A 12,608-nucleotide genomic window follows, 5' to 3' on the forward strand; every position below is an offset into this window, starting at 1 on the left:
GAAAACCTGAGCCAGGGCCTCCCCAGCTTCACAGGGAAGAATTCCTTCCTAATAGCCGATCTAAACCTTCCCTGATTAAACTTAGGACCATTCCTCCTCGTCCTATCACTACACGTTCTTGCACAAAGTCCCTCTCCAGCTCTCCTGGAGCCCCTTCAGGCACTGGAAGAGGCTCTGAGGTCTCTTTGGTGTGGGAGAACAGAGAGATAGTGCTGAAGGCACTCTTGCCCTTGATATATTGCAGCTGTGTTAATTACCAAAGAGTGGGAACAGCCTTGCCCTCACAGGTATGGGTGATAAAAGAGTGAGTCAGGCAGGGGAGTGGTCAGTCAATTGGACTCAGTTGGAGTCCGCTGTCTGCGCTGTGAAGAGGAAGGGACAGGAGGTCGTGTGAGGGGCAGAAGGGGTAAGTCATCATACATGGGACAGACAGGGATAGGCGGCTGTGTGAGGGATGGGAAGCAGTGAGCTGAAGCTGCAGGAGAAAGAACCAGAGCTGTGTGGGGTTGTTTATAGGACTGCAACTTAGCAAAGGTATGGAAGACTTTTTAAATAACATGGGACTGCAATGTAGAGAAGGTATTTTAGGTAATGAGGTGCTGATACTTGAGGCCCCCTGAAGTTTTTAAAGAAGCACTCTTGAGTGCTGTGGCCATCTCAATGACGACACCCTGAAGCCTTCCCTTCTCCAGACTGGACATTCCCAGCTCTCCCAGCACGGCTGCACACTCCCCTGTGTGTGCACATCCATGCACCAGACCCAGCTGTGTGCCTGTTCCTCTGGCTCTCTCTCTGGACATGCACAAGTGGAGATGTGCCCTGGGGCAGCTCTGTGCTTCATCCACTCCTTCTTCCACCACATCCTTGTTTATTTATTTTCCTTCTGTGGTATTAAAGGCATTTCTTTGAGTGCCCAGTGCCTGTCCTGGCTCACTGAGAGGAGTTCTGATCCAGAGAGAGAAGATGCAAGACAAACACTCTTCCAGAGATTTTCGAAGCCTCCAGATCTATTGAGGGCATTTCACTAAGGCCTCCTGCTCACCCAAGCCCTCTCCAGAGAGCAGGACCAATTCCTGCTGGGTGACACAGGTCACACAGGACATACTGGAAACCCCAGATCTCCTCCTGTTCTGCTCCTGGGATTTTCTGATTTTTTTGTCATAGGTCCCTTTGCCTCCCACACCCAGGACAGGAGTGGAAGTGCAACCCCTAAGCCAGTGGGACCATGAGGGAGGAGTCCCAGGACAACTGATAAAATGCTGGCCCAGGTTTTCTCTCCAGGCAGAACCCCAAGGAAAGGACATTTCTGGGTTTATCTGTCTGATTTATGCGCCTTCAACCACAATTTGAGGTTCACCCCAAGGATGCTCAAGCTATGGGGTTTCTGCTGAGTGTAAGATCAGCCTGAGTGATCTCACTCGAAAACCCCCAACTAATACAACAGTTAACAGTTTTATCTGACCCACCATCCCATCCAGGCCAGAAATGCTCCAGATATCTTATGTTATATGCAGAAAAAGCCCCAGGAGGGTGCTGGTAGCAGGACAATCCCAAAGGCGTTGCTGGAAGATGAGGGTCATGAAGGATTTGGATATGAGCAGCAACGAGAGGAGTTGAGATTATCGCAGGAGAGGAATACGGGGCTCCACATGGCAGGAAATTTCATCCTCCCCAGTAATCACAGAGCTCTGTTTAGTGCCCAGCTGGGGGCCAGTCCAGCGGGCTCAGGAGTGGGGATGGTTGGTCACGGTGTTTAAAGGCTTAGAAAAGCTTCAACTTTTTTCTTCCTCCGCCCTGAAGCAAGAAAAAGGCAACAGATCATGCCCAGACAAAACCCACACCCGACACCCCACCAGCTCCAGGGAAAACAGGCTCGAACACGACACTGCTGGGCTGGGACAGGGATGCCAGGGCCGGCAGGAGGACGGGGGTGGTGCAGAGGGGCACACTGTAGGTAAATCTGCTGAGGCGGGAAAGCCACCCCTGCCCTAGCAGCCAGTGGGATCCACAAAGTCTGTTTTCTCCTTGATGATTCCTCAGCTGCTTGAACTCCCCAAAGAGGCCTCCTGAGCTCCTCCGTGGCCCAAAAGCACAGAAACACAGAAAGCAATCTCCTTAATGACTTCTCTGTGGTTATCTGGGGACTCTGCTGGTCCCTGAATCTTTTCTTCTTCATCAAGTGCCCCCCCGCCCCCAGCTACCCAGCTATCCTCCTGAGCAGCTGCTTTGCTGCCTTCTGTTGGCCTTCCTCTTACAAACATCGCTGATCTCAAGTCACAGCACCCCTCGTTGATCATGGTTGACCCTAAGGAGGATGCTCAGAGGGCTGGAGCACCTCTGCTATAAAAACAGGCTGGGAGAGTTGGGGTTTTCCAGCCTAGAGAAGAGAAAGCTCCAGGCAGACCTGGCACAGCTTGCCAAGAGAGCTGGTGGATGCCTCATCCCCTGGAAGTGTCCAAGGCCAGGATGGGTGAAACTCTGAGAAATCTGGTCTAGTGGAAAGTGTCCCTGCCCGTGGCAGGGGGTTGGAATGTGATGATGATGATGATGAAGGTCTTTTCCAAACCAAACCATTCCATGATCCTATGAACTCCTGCTAAGCGAGACATTAAAATGAAAAACAAACAACTAAACCCAGAAAATGAAACAAAGGAGAAGGAAGGAGTATGAAAGGGAGAGGATTTTGTGGCCAGAAATTGTCATCAGTCAATTTACTGATAATTCTGTAACTGATCCCCGAAGACAAGCATTGAATAAACCCAGCTGTGAACAGCAGTCCTGGCACATCTTCCTGAGTGGTGTTGTTTTTTGTTTGTTTGTTTGTGTGGTTTCTTTTTCCCCTGGGAATGGCCAGTAGCATCTTTCTAAGCACATCCCAAACTGGAATTTTAGTGCAAAAACCTCTCTGATCCAGGTCTGTAGAGATTATTTAGTCCCAGCCCCAGGTTAATGGACATCAAGAGTGATACTGGTACCATCCAGCACTACTTGCCAGAGAACGGGTGGATCTCCCATCCCTGGAAGTGTTCAAAGCCGGGCTGGATGGGACTTGGAGCAACCTGGGATAATGGAAAGTCCCTGTCCATAGCAGAGGGATGGAACGAGATAAGCTGAAAATCCTCTCCAACCCAACCCACCCTGTGATTCTGTGGTCTCCACAGACTGGAACTGTTTATGGAGTGTCTGGCATCTCCCTACAACAGGACAGTTTAGCCCGTGGGTATATTCACACGCACATCACCCCTGACTTTTGGCCAGGTTGCCTCACAGGGCACCAACTTTAAAGCCACGAAGCTCAGAGCACACCTGAGCTCTGGGCTGGGCACTTATGGAGGTCCAATAGCCTGAGCTTGTCCTGGTCACGCCCATGGCACATGCCCTGAAATGCCTTTCTTCCATGCCTCTGCTTCTAGAGTTGGCAGGACTGGGATGCTGCTGACAGTCTTGGTCACAAATTTAGTCAAATTATGGGAAGGAGATACCAAAACTAACCCTCAATTCCATCCAGGAGGCACTTGGGATACAGAGCTGCAGGGGAAGTGCACACAGACCATGGAATAAGGCCTTCCACGTAGGTGGGTTTAGCTCGGGGGAGCAGGTTAAACTGGGAAATGTGGTGGAATCACCATTCCCCTTGTCCTATCCCAGCCTCCAGTAGATCCTGAAGCAGAATTTCTGTGTAGATCCTTTTTTGATCAGTCTTGGGGTCTCAGCAAAAGCTGAGGGGCCAAAACCCTGCCTCTTGGTCCCCCAGAACTCAGATTCAGGAGATGAACCACAAAAAGAGTGACAGCACCCCTGCTCCCAGCTCTTTCTCCCGTTTTCAGTGCCATACTCTGAATTCCATCATCTTCCTCTGGTTTGGGCGCCTTCGGCACAAATATACATGAACTCCTGACCCAAAACTAACGAGTGGGGAAGTGTCAGCTTCCAAGTCCCAAAATCCAAACTGGCAGAGGCCAGGGCATCCCCCTCTTCATCCCAGCAAGGCAAGAAAAGCCGGGGACTTGCACCAGTAATTCCGTTCCTGCCTCAGGGCACAGGGAAAGATCAGACTCCTCAAAGTGCCCTGGAAACAGCGGGGCACAGCAGCCACCCAGCCAGGGCAGCCCAATTTCTTCGGGAAGCTGGAGCTGCAGCTTTCACAGCCGCCAGGTCCCTTCTTTACAGCTTCTAAACACCGGGCAGATCCCGAGCCAGCAACTGTTTGTTTAATGGCATGGACCACTCAAGACCTATTGAGAGCAGTCAGCTTAATGAGGTGTGCGGCAATTATCGGCTCTATTGAAACTCGAGCCAGGGAACACAAAGAAATATATTTAAACTCAACAGATCTGCAATTCTGATGCGTTAAAGGACGTCCTTTCCCAGCCTGGCTGTCTCCCCGTGCTGAAGGATAAAATATGGGATTTCGGTATCGGATGGTTGTCTGCGAGGAGAGAGCGTGCCAAAAGGAAATTCAGCGGCTGGAGGTGACATTGGCAGAGCCACCGCAGGGACACACAGTTGCTGAGTGCTCCCCGGGATGCTTGCTGAGAATCCCAAACCAGGTTCCTAACCTATTTATGCCAAGCTTGCTCCAATACTGTCCTGGGGAATGTGGGACTTGCAGGAGATGGGATCAACACCCGTAGACGTTGTCAACATTTCACTGATTGTAGGAATGGGAAGATACGGGAAAGGAGGTGAGTTACAGAGGTGTTGGTGATGATCTGGAAGTGTCATCAAACCTGCAGGAAAAACGGAAACTCCCCAGCAACATTTTTAGCGTTAGAGAATCAGGGCATTACTTTATTCTGGCCAGGATGTTGTTCTGGCCAGGATGTGCAACAGAAATAATTTCATCTACACATTGCTCGTGTTGTGCAGAGAAAATCATTCCAACACACATGGCCTTTACTAGATTTTTCATGTATTTTATACAGTCAAAACCCAGACAAATTCATCGGTCCAATGTCCATTGGTCCCAAGTAGGACAGTTCTTAGTGTTTGGGTTAAAGGGAATTCAGGCACCACACAGGTGGATCAAACACTTAAAAAATCTCAGTGGAACCAGTTACCACTCATTAAAAAAAAAAAAAAAAAAAAAAAAAAAAAAAAAAAAAAAAATCCATTTTTCAGCCTGCTACCATTACCTAAATACATCAGATATTCAAGATAAGTGGTGGAAAGGGCCAATTGTTTAGGACAGGTGGTGCAAATGGACAGGAATGCCTCTGTGCACTCTCCCTTTGAGGTCTCAGCACCATCATCCTCATCTTCTGCGGTTATAGATGGAAAACTACCCTGGAGAGGTGATGATTTTGACTCTGGTGTCAGTGTTTCCCTGCACCCTAATTTCCCCTTGTACTCCCATACAAAACATTTTGCGGTGACTGCTGTGGAAACTGAACACGAGAGGATGTTAAAAAAAAAAAAAAAAATTAAAAAAAAAGAGAGAGAGAGAAGAGAGAAAAGAGAAAGTGAAAGGCTGAGCCTTTCACCAGGCTGCCACTCATTAAATTACCCGTAAAAGTCCCCGTCGCAATAATGGGAGTAGTTGCCTGTGAAACTCCCTGGGTAACTGGATGTAAATTCCACCTTTACTCTCCCTGGGACAACGACAGCGCATCGAGCCGGTAATTGCTGATGTTTCCGCATTGTGATCATGTCCACAAGCTGTTGGGTTCACAATGGGACTGAGCGCTTTACTTTCCTCGTTTTTCTCCGCCCCATCTCTGCACGGACACAGGCAAGGATGGACGGAGCGCTGAAAGCAGCCGGGACTGGGGGAATTTCTGCCCTGTCACTTCACCGCGGTGTTGTGCGGTCCCTCGGACCCCGTGATGCACCAGGGTTGGTGTGGGCTGGACATTAAGGAAGGATTTGTTTGCTGAGAGTGTGGTCAAAAATCAGAGCAGGCTTTTCAGAGAGGTTGTTGATATCCCATCCCCGCCAGTGCTTAAAAAGTATTTGGACAACGCCCTTAATTAAACTTTTGGTCAGGCAGTGGGACTAGATAATCATTGCAGGTCTTTTACAACTGAAAGCCATTCCATTCTATTCTATTCTGTTCTATTCTATTCCAAGTGTAAGGTCTTTGATGATCCCAGTGGAGATCAGTGGGACAGATCACAGACATCTGAGTGTTTAAACTGAGCCAGAACCTCCCTCTCCAGCCTCCAGGGAGGAGTTCCCCACATTTGCCTCATCCACAAAACACCGTGACCACAGGCACGAGGGACATTCCCAGCAGGAGCTGGGTCCAGTGGGGACTCACTGCAGGTGACAAAGTGACCTCTCTGCCACGTGCCAGGCTCTCATCAGCCTCCTCTTCCAGGAGCTGGGAAGGACTATTTGGTCTTGCTGTCAGCTGCTGAGATTTGGGCCTAAGCTGGAGGGACATCAGGTAAAACCTCCAATGATTTCAGCAGTTTACGCAGGAAAATTTTACACAAGGGCAAATCAGTGCTTCCTTGCCCTGTGTTTTGCTGTCCATGTCTCACCACGTTCAGCCTCTGCTCTCAGGGATGTCCGGATCAGACAACAGGGACAGACACGGGCGGAGAAGCGAGGAGCTGGAATGCAGCACACCTTCCTGAGAGGCAGTGAAAATGCACTCACCCAAACCCCTCTGCCACTTGGTTGGCAAATCCAACACAGAGGCAAAACCAAAGCCAAACACCTCTGTCTGCAAGCTCAGCCGCTCCAGCCAGGGGGATTCTTGCTGGAGGAACAGAGCGTGTGTCATAAGGAGCTGAAGATGTCAAGGAGAGGTTTGAGATCTGCCCCTGGGCAATTACTCACAGCTCTTTGTCAGTCTCTGGAGCTTTCATGGCCACTAAAGCTGTCTCAAACACAGGAAATGACTTATCAAGTTATTTCTGTCCTGGGTGAGACTGGGGATTTGAGAGGAGGGGAGCTGCACCACCCAAGATGATTCCTGCAGCAGGCTGGGTGGAAGTTGATTCATTTCTGTGCCTCTGGTTCCTCTTCCACATCATGGACCCCATTCAGGAGCCACTCAGCCACAAATCCAGGCAGAAGCTCAGCCCTGCTGAGGAGACCAAAGCGTGTTTTGATCAAAGAACACGCCAAGCGTGGAGCAAAACGCCCCAACAACAAGAGAGATTTGGAGAGTGTGTCCTGCAGTGAGAGATTTGTGGGGTCCAGCCTCCTTAATGCCGCAAAGGTTGAGATGGAACTTGTTCATGGACCTCTTCAAACAGAGATCAGACAATCTCAGACATCCTAATCAAGGTGACAGAGGTGGAAAAGCACCTAAAAGTGGAAGATGAAACACCACTAACAAAACAGAAGTGGTGAGCATTGTGAGGAAGGGGGATTTGATTTTGTTCAGAGCAATGGGGACAGCAAAAGAATGGAAAAATTCAGCAGGAAGATCCCCAGCACTTCAGTCTAGTATTATTGTGTTTCAGTTATCCATTCTTTATAAAAACCCTTCCAGCCCTGGAGCCACCTGATCTATCAAGAAGCAAATAATGTATTTTGGAGACACTTTTGGCCTTGTTTTGCAGTCAGCATCCTGGATCCCTCCAAGGTGGGGACATGAAGAGCAGAAGGACCAGAGAATGATGTTTATCTCTTTGGGCCACCAAAATGTGACAGCACTGAAATGGTCTTCCAGGAACAGCTCACACTGAGACAAGACTAATTAGACATTCATTAAGTGCCTAACTTAGCACAGCACTTAAGCACACATTTAACCTTCTCTCATTACAGGGTCACATCATCCCTGTTAAAGCTCCAGCTCCAATTACAGAAGTCAGCTCACATTCGGGAGGGCCACCAGCATTTTCAGACTGTGAGGAACCAAAACCCAGCATTTTGGGAGGTTTTCCCTTCTTCACTCTCCTGTGCTTGCACCCCAAACCTATTCCAGGAATGCCAACTTGCATCCCAAAAAAGTGAGTTTACATCTAAACATCAGAACCTGCAAACAAACCTCTGCCTTCTTCCCACATTTCCTGGGTTAGCCAAGGGAGATCTGACAATGGTCAAAAATCATCCCCATGTTGAATTTTCTTCTCCTGGAAAACATTCCCAGTTCAAGCCTGCCCAGAGCAGCAGCTAGAGGCAGCTGCCCAAGATTTCAAAGCATGTCTCACTGATCATCAGGACAAGCTCCATGTGTAGCAAGACCAAAATATCTGAGGGACAACCTGAGGGACTCTTCTCACTCTTGTGCAACTCTCCACCAGCTGCTGTACCCTCTGTGTGGGACAGGGAGCACAAAGAGAGTCTCACTAAACCTGGGAAGCAAATTTGGAGCAGTTTCTCCTTCCTCCAAACCCTGAAGAACAGATGCTCTACATGAGACAGGGTCACTTTGGTAGAGTTTCTTTGTGAAGTCCCTCAATAAATGATCATAAACTTCCCTGTGCCCCCGAGCCAGGGGTAAAATCACTGGCCATGAGTGAAAACAGGCTGTCAGTTATATTTTCTTGAGAGTCCCTGTAGTTCTGGAGCAACGGGATCCTCTTGGAGTGAAGCTTTTCACAGGGAGCTCACCCACAGACCATGAGCCAAAGCAAACCTCCTCGTAGACTGGCACCCATCCATTTGCTTTGGACATACCCAAGGGATAAAAAGGCGCATTAGGGAAAGTCAGGTTTTGTATTTCAGGATGGTATCTGGGTGTCTGGCAATTCAAAGGATGGTTTGAGTGGGACCTCAAAGATCATCTCAATTCCAACCCCCTGCCACAGGCAGGGAACCTTCCACATCCCTTCTCGTGCCTTTAAAGTCATCAGAGTAGATTAGTACAACTCGCACATCTCCACTTGTTCCAAGATGAAAGTGTTAAGACAGGCCCAGAAACAACAAATGACTCAGAAAGCAGCAGGGAGGGAAAAATAGCAAAGATAATAAAGAAAAAGGAAAAAAAAAAAAATAATGCTACAAATACAATCAGAACAGCAATGATTGCAATAACGAGCATCAGCACTTGGAAATCAGGAACCCTATCAAAATATTCCACCCACAAAATGCTGTTAAGGGACTGCTGACTCCCTGTCCAAATTGGATCTCGCCTCCATCTTCCTGATCAAGCCTTTGCATAAATCAAAACAGACACAGTGACAGACAGAGCAGCACATGGAGAGCCTGGGCACCCTGCAAGCATCATTCTGTGTGGATGGCATCCCACCAGCCAAGACGATAATTCCCTGTCTTCAATATGGAGCAGATGTGAGCAGCCAGCAGAAAAATTATCTCCACTCTACAAATATTTGACACCCAAAAAGGATTTGGATTCAGCCGCCCTTGAGCCTCTTTCATATTTACTTTGTGGGAACATTCAGGCACTTGAGCTGGGCTAGGAGAGATCCCCACAAAAGCCAATATTAAGCTTGAATGCTTCAGGATTTGCTGAAAATCTTTTTTCAAATTTCAACTTTGGTTGCAGTGAGAAAGGTCACACTGCTTGGGTGGAATGCATAAATCACCCAATCAGCAAATTCCAGGCATGACACATGACTGAACGCCCGAGGAGGCTCCTCAGGAGCTGTTCACACAGGAGAAAAGGGCATTGCAAGAAAAAACAAAACAAAACAAAAAGAAAACCCAACCCAAATCTGGAGAGCCTTGTGCTCATGGCCCGGGAGGGAGGCACGACTGAAGAACTAATTTGCAGGATTTATGGCTCGGCTGTGCCTTCATGTATTGATTCACAGATCAGTGAGAAACAAAATCTCCCCCAAAATACACTGACAAAAGCACAAGTACCTGATCGTATCCTAATCTCTCAGCTAATGCCAGGCTGCAGTCTGCGGGAAAATCACTCTGCACAGCCTGAATCTGTGCCTGGTCACCTCCTCCTGCCTACTGCAAACGCAAGTCTGGCCTCTTACCCTCAACCCTGAGAAATCCCACCCTCAGCAAGGGGGAAAAAGTCAGGCAGGATCCCCAGATTGCTGGCCCAGACAGATGTCAGCTTTCTGCTGGTGGCAGAGGACATTTCAGTCCAGCACCTGAAGAAGATGAGACCTTGGGGTGAGGGTCAGGTGAGGGTCTGAGACCCGCTGAACTGCAGACTCCATCTCCTGCCACCTGGATTTAGCATCACACCTCTGCTTTACACAGCCTGCATGCTGTGGGTGGGAGTGGGAATAAACACCCCAGAATAGACACAGGCAGGGAGGAAAAGGCTTCACTTTCAGACCCCCCCAAGTCCCTTCTGCTTTGCAAGGCCGTGTCCGGTCTCTCCGAGGGAAGCAGCACTTCCCTCCCCAGAACAAAATCAGACTTTGGGATCATCCCACCTTGACTCACAGCCCTTTTTGTCCTGCCTCTCCCGCCTCCCCTGTCCCTTTCCAGCCCACACCACACTCGAGAGCACAATCGAAACCCGATGAAATATCTGAGGAATGACCCCCAGCAAAGGCACCGAGTGGAAGCAGCCTGGTGAATTTTCTTTCTGAAAGGCTCCAGAAGAAAAACAAAGCTGAGAACAAAACGAGAGTGCCTTCTGTTGACATCCCCTTGAACCAGACCCAAGAATTAAGTTTTCCCTAGGAATTAAAAGTGGTTGACCGGGCTGCTTGAGAGCAGCCTGCCTCGGGTGGTAGCTTGGATCCCGCTTTTTCTAGGACATCTGTAATTATGTTGGAAAACTGCTCACCCTCAGGTAAGAGACTCCCTCTCAGCAGCACGGAGGCTGCAGGAGTAAAACAAGCAATGAACAAGCCCCGAGAATGAGCTCAACAACTTGGGGAATATTTAGGGGCAGCTGATTTGCAATTCCAGTTGCAGGCTCATGAAGAGCCCCGTGGGTTACACCTGACCTGCCTGTCGATGGGGAAATGAGTTTTTTTCCATGCCATGCATCCACAGATACGGACACAGAGGTGACGGGGACAGGGTGAGACCCGCCAGAGGAGAGCCCAACCAGCCCTCCCTCCCCAACACCCCCCGGCCACCCTCCACTCACCCATGAACTCTGCTCCATTGCTGTCCTTGGGGCTGCTCACGCAGTTCTCCAGGTAAATCCCATCCTTGTAGCAGTCCTCCTTCTTCCTGGTGAACCCCAGGATCTCGCTGGCCTGATCCAGGACCTCCCCTCCCGAGCAGGAGCACGGGGTCTGCATGATGCCACACGGGTGGGAGCTGCTGCTGATGGCCAGGCAGGCGTCCAGCCACTTGCAGAGCATCTGGCAGGCAGCTTTGCTCGGGTTCCTGTTGCCCACCACCAGATATTCCACCGAGAAGTCCCTCTCCTGAGCCTTGGTGGGCTTCCACCGCATGGGCCAGGTGTCCACGCCCGGTGGGGCCGTCTGCTTCATCTGCAGGAACTGTTTGTTGGACTGGAGGAAGGCGAAGCGGGTGGAGCCGTCGCAGAGCTTCAACACATCGTCGAAGCTCTCCATGCCCAGGTAGGTGCGGGTGGACTCCAGGAAGGAGTCGAACTGGTAGGTGCGGATGTGCTGGTGGTCACATACGCCGGAGGGCTTGAGGATCTTCATGTACAAAGTGTACCTGCGAGGGTCGGGGTTCTGGATAATCCAAGAGCAGAGAGAGGAGTTCAACGGGAAGACGGCGAAGGAGGAGAAATACCCAAAGAATTTCCCTTGGACCAAGGTGGTGCAGGGAGTTTGCGCCAGGTCCAGAGCGACCACGGTCCACACAAAGTAGAGTGGCGATACCAAAAGCAGGTTCAGGGCGGATCCAATGCTCCTCATCCTAGGTCTCTGGTCCTCTGGAACTCAAAGTAAATGTCAAGCAGGTGCCAGATCCTGGACATAACAGGGACCAGCTTAGAGGAAAAGCAGAGTTTAAGAGGCTCTGGGTCCGAAATCAAGCCGATCCTCCCATGTCTGGATTTGAGCTCCCTCCTGTGGCCATAAACACCTGGAAAAAAACAGGGAAGGGGAGGAGGAGGGGAGAGAAAGAGAAGAGATTGGGGATTTGGCGGTTTTGGCGGCACTTCGCTGTTGTTATTGTTTTTATTAACCCTTCACACGGCTGAGCACCCACAGAGCAGCCGCAGCTCCAGCACCGCTCACGGGGGGAAGATGCAGCCCCACATCACCATCCCCAGGCTCGGTTTGGGGGTGTCCCCACACCCAGGGAGGCCCGGGGTGAACACAGCTGTGCCCTGCATTCCTTCTCGGTGCCCCCTGCCCATGCAGGTCCCTCTGCTGAGCCTTGGCTGTGAATTTGAACCATCTCCCCAAAGAAAACAGGATTGATATCCGGCTCAGGGAGCCTCCAGCTCTCTCCATCCCAAGGGAGCCGGGATGCTGGCTCAACACAGACTTCAGGCTGCACCTGGGGAGGGTGGGCTGGAGGTCAGCATGGCCAGCTGGACTCTGCTTCCTCTCCTCCTTCTGCCAGCACTTGTTTTTTAGCCTCGTAATGTCCCTCCCTTTCTCTCTCCCTTCCACCAGAACAGTGCAGGGAAGGGAGATGCTGCTCAGGAACGCAGCGCTGGTATAACCCTGAGGCCAGGCAGGATAACGGATGGAGCTGTACACCCAGTCCAGGAGAAACAAAAGGACGACAGAGACAGATTTTATATCTTCCCACTTCAGGAGCCCACCTCTCCTTTCAGCCCTGAGTGCAGGGCACCCCAAAGCCCGTGGTGCTGTAGCCAGGCTTAGAGCATCTGC

General features: G+C 50.3%; 1 protein-coding gene across 1 annotated transcript in view; it reads right to left on the reverse strand.

Annotated features, from left to right (window-relative positions):
- LOC120755148 (adhesion G protein-coupled receptor B1-like) overlaps positions 1–12,608 on the reverse strand; it is a gene marked incomplete at its 3' end in the record, with an annotated part of 139,646 nt that overhangs the window by 46,706 nt on the left and 80,332 nt on the right. The window contains exon 2 of the mRNA XM_040069785.1: positions 10,931–11,847. Within this exon, the coding sequence (XP_039925719.1) occupies positions 10,931–11,678 (748 nt within the window). The remainder of the gene's footprint in view (positions 1–10,930; positions 11,848–12,608) is intronic.

The sequence above is a fragment of the Hirundo rustica genome, chromosome 1, assembly GCF_015227805.2.
Source record: "Hirundo rustica isolate bHirRus1 chromosome 1, bHirRus1.pri.v3, whole genome shotgun sequence".
Taxonomy (NCBI): domain Eukaryota; kingdom Metazoa; phylum Chordata; class Aves; order Passeriformes; family Hirundinidae; genus Hirundo; species Hirundo rustica.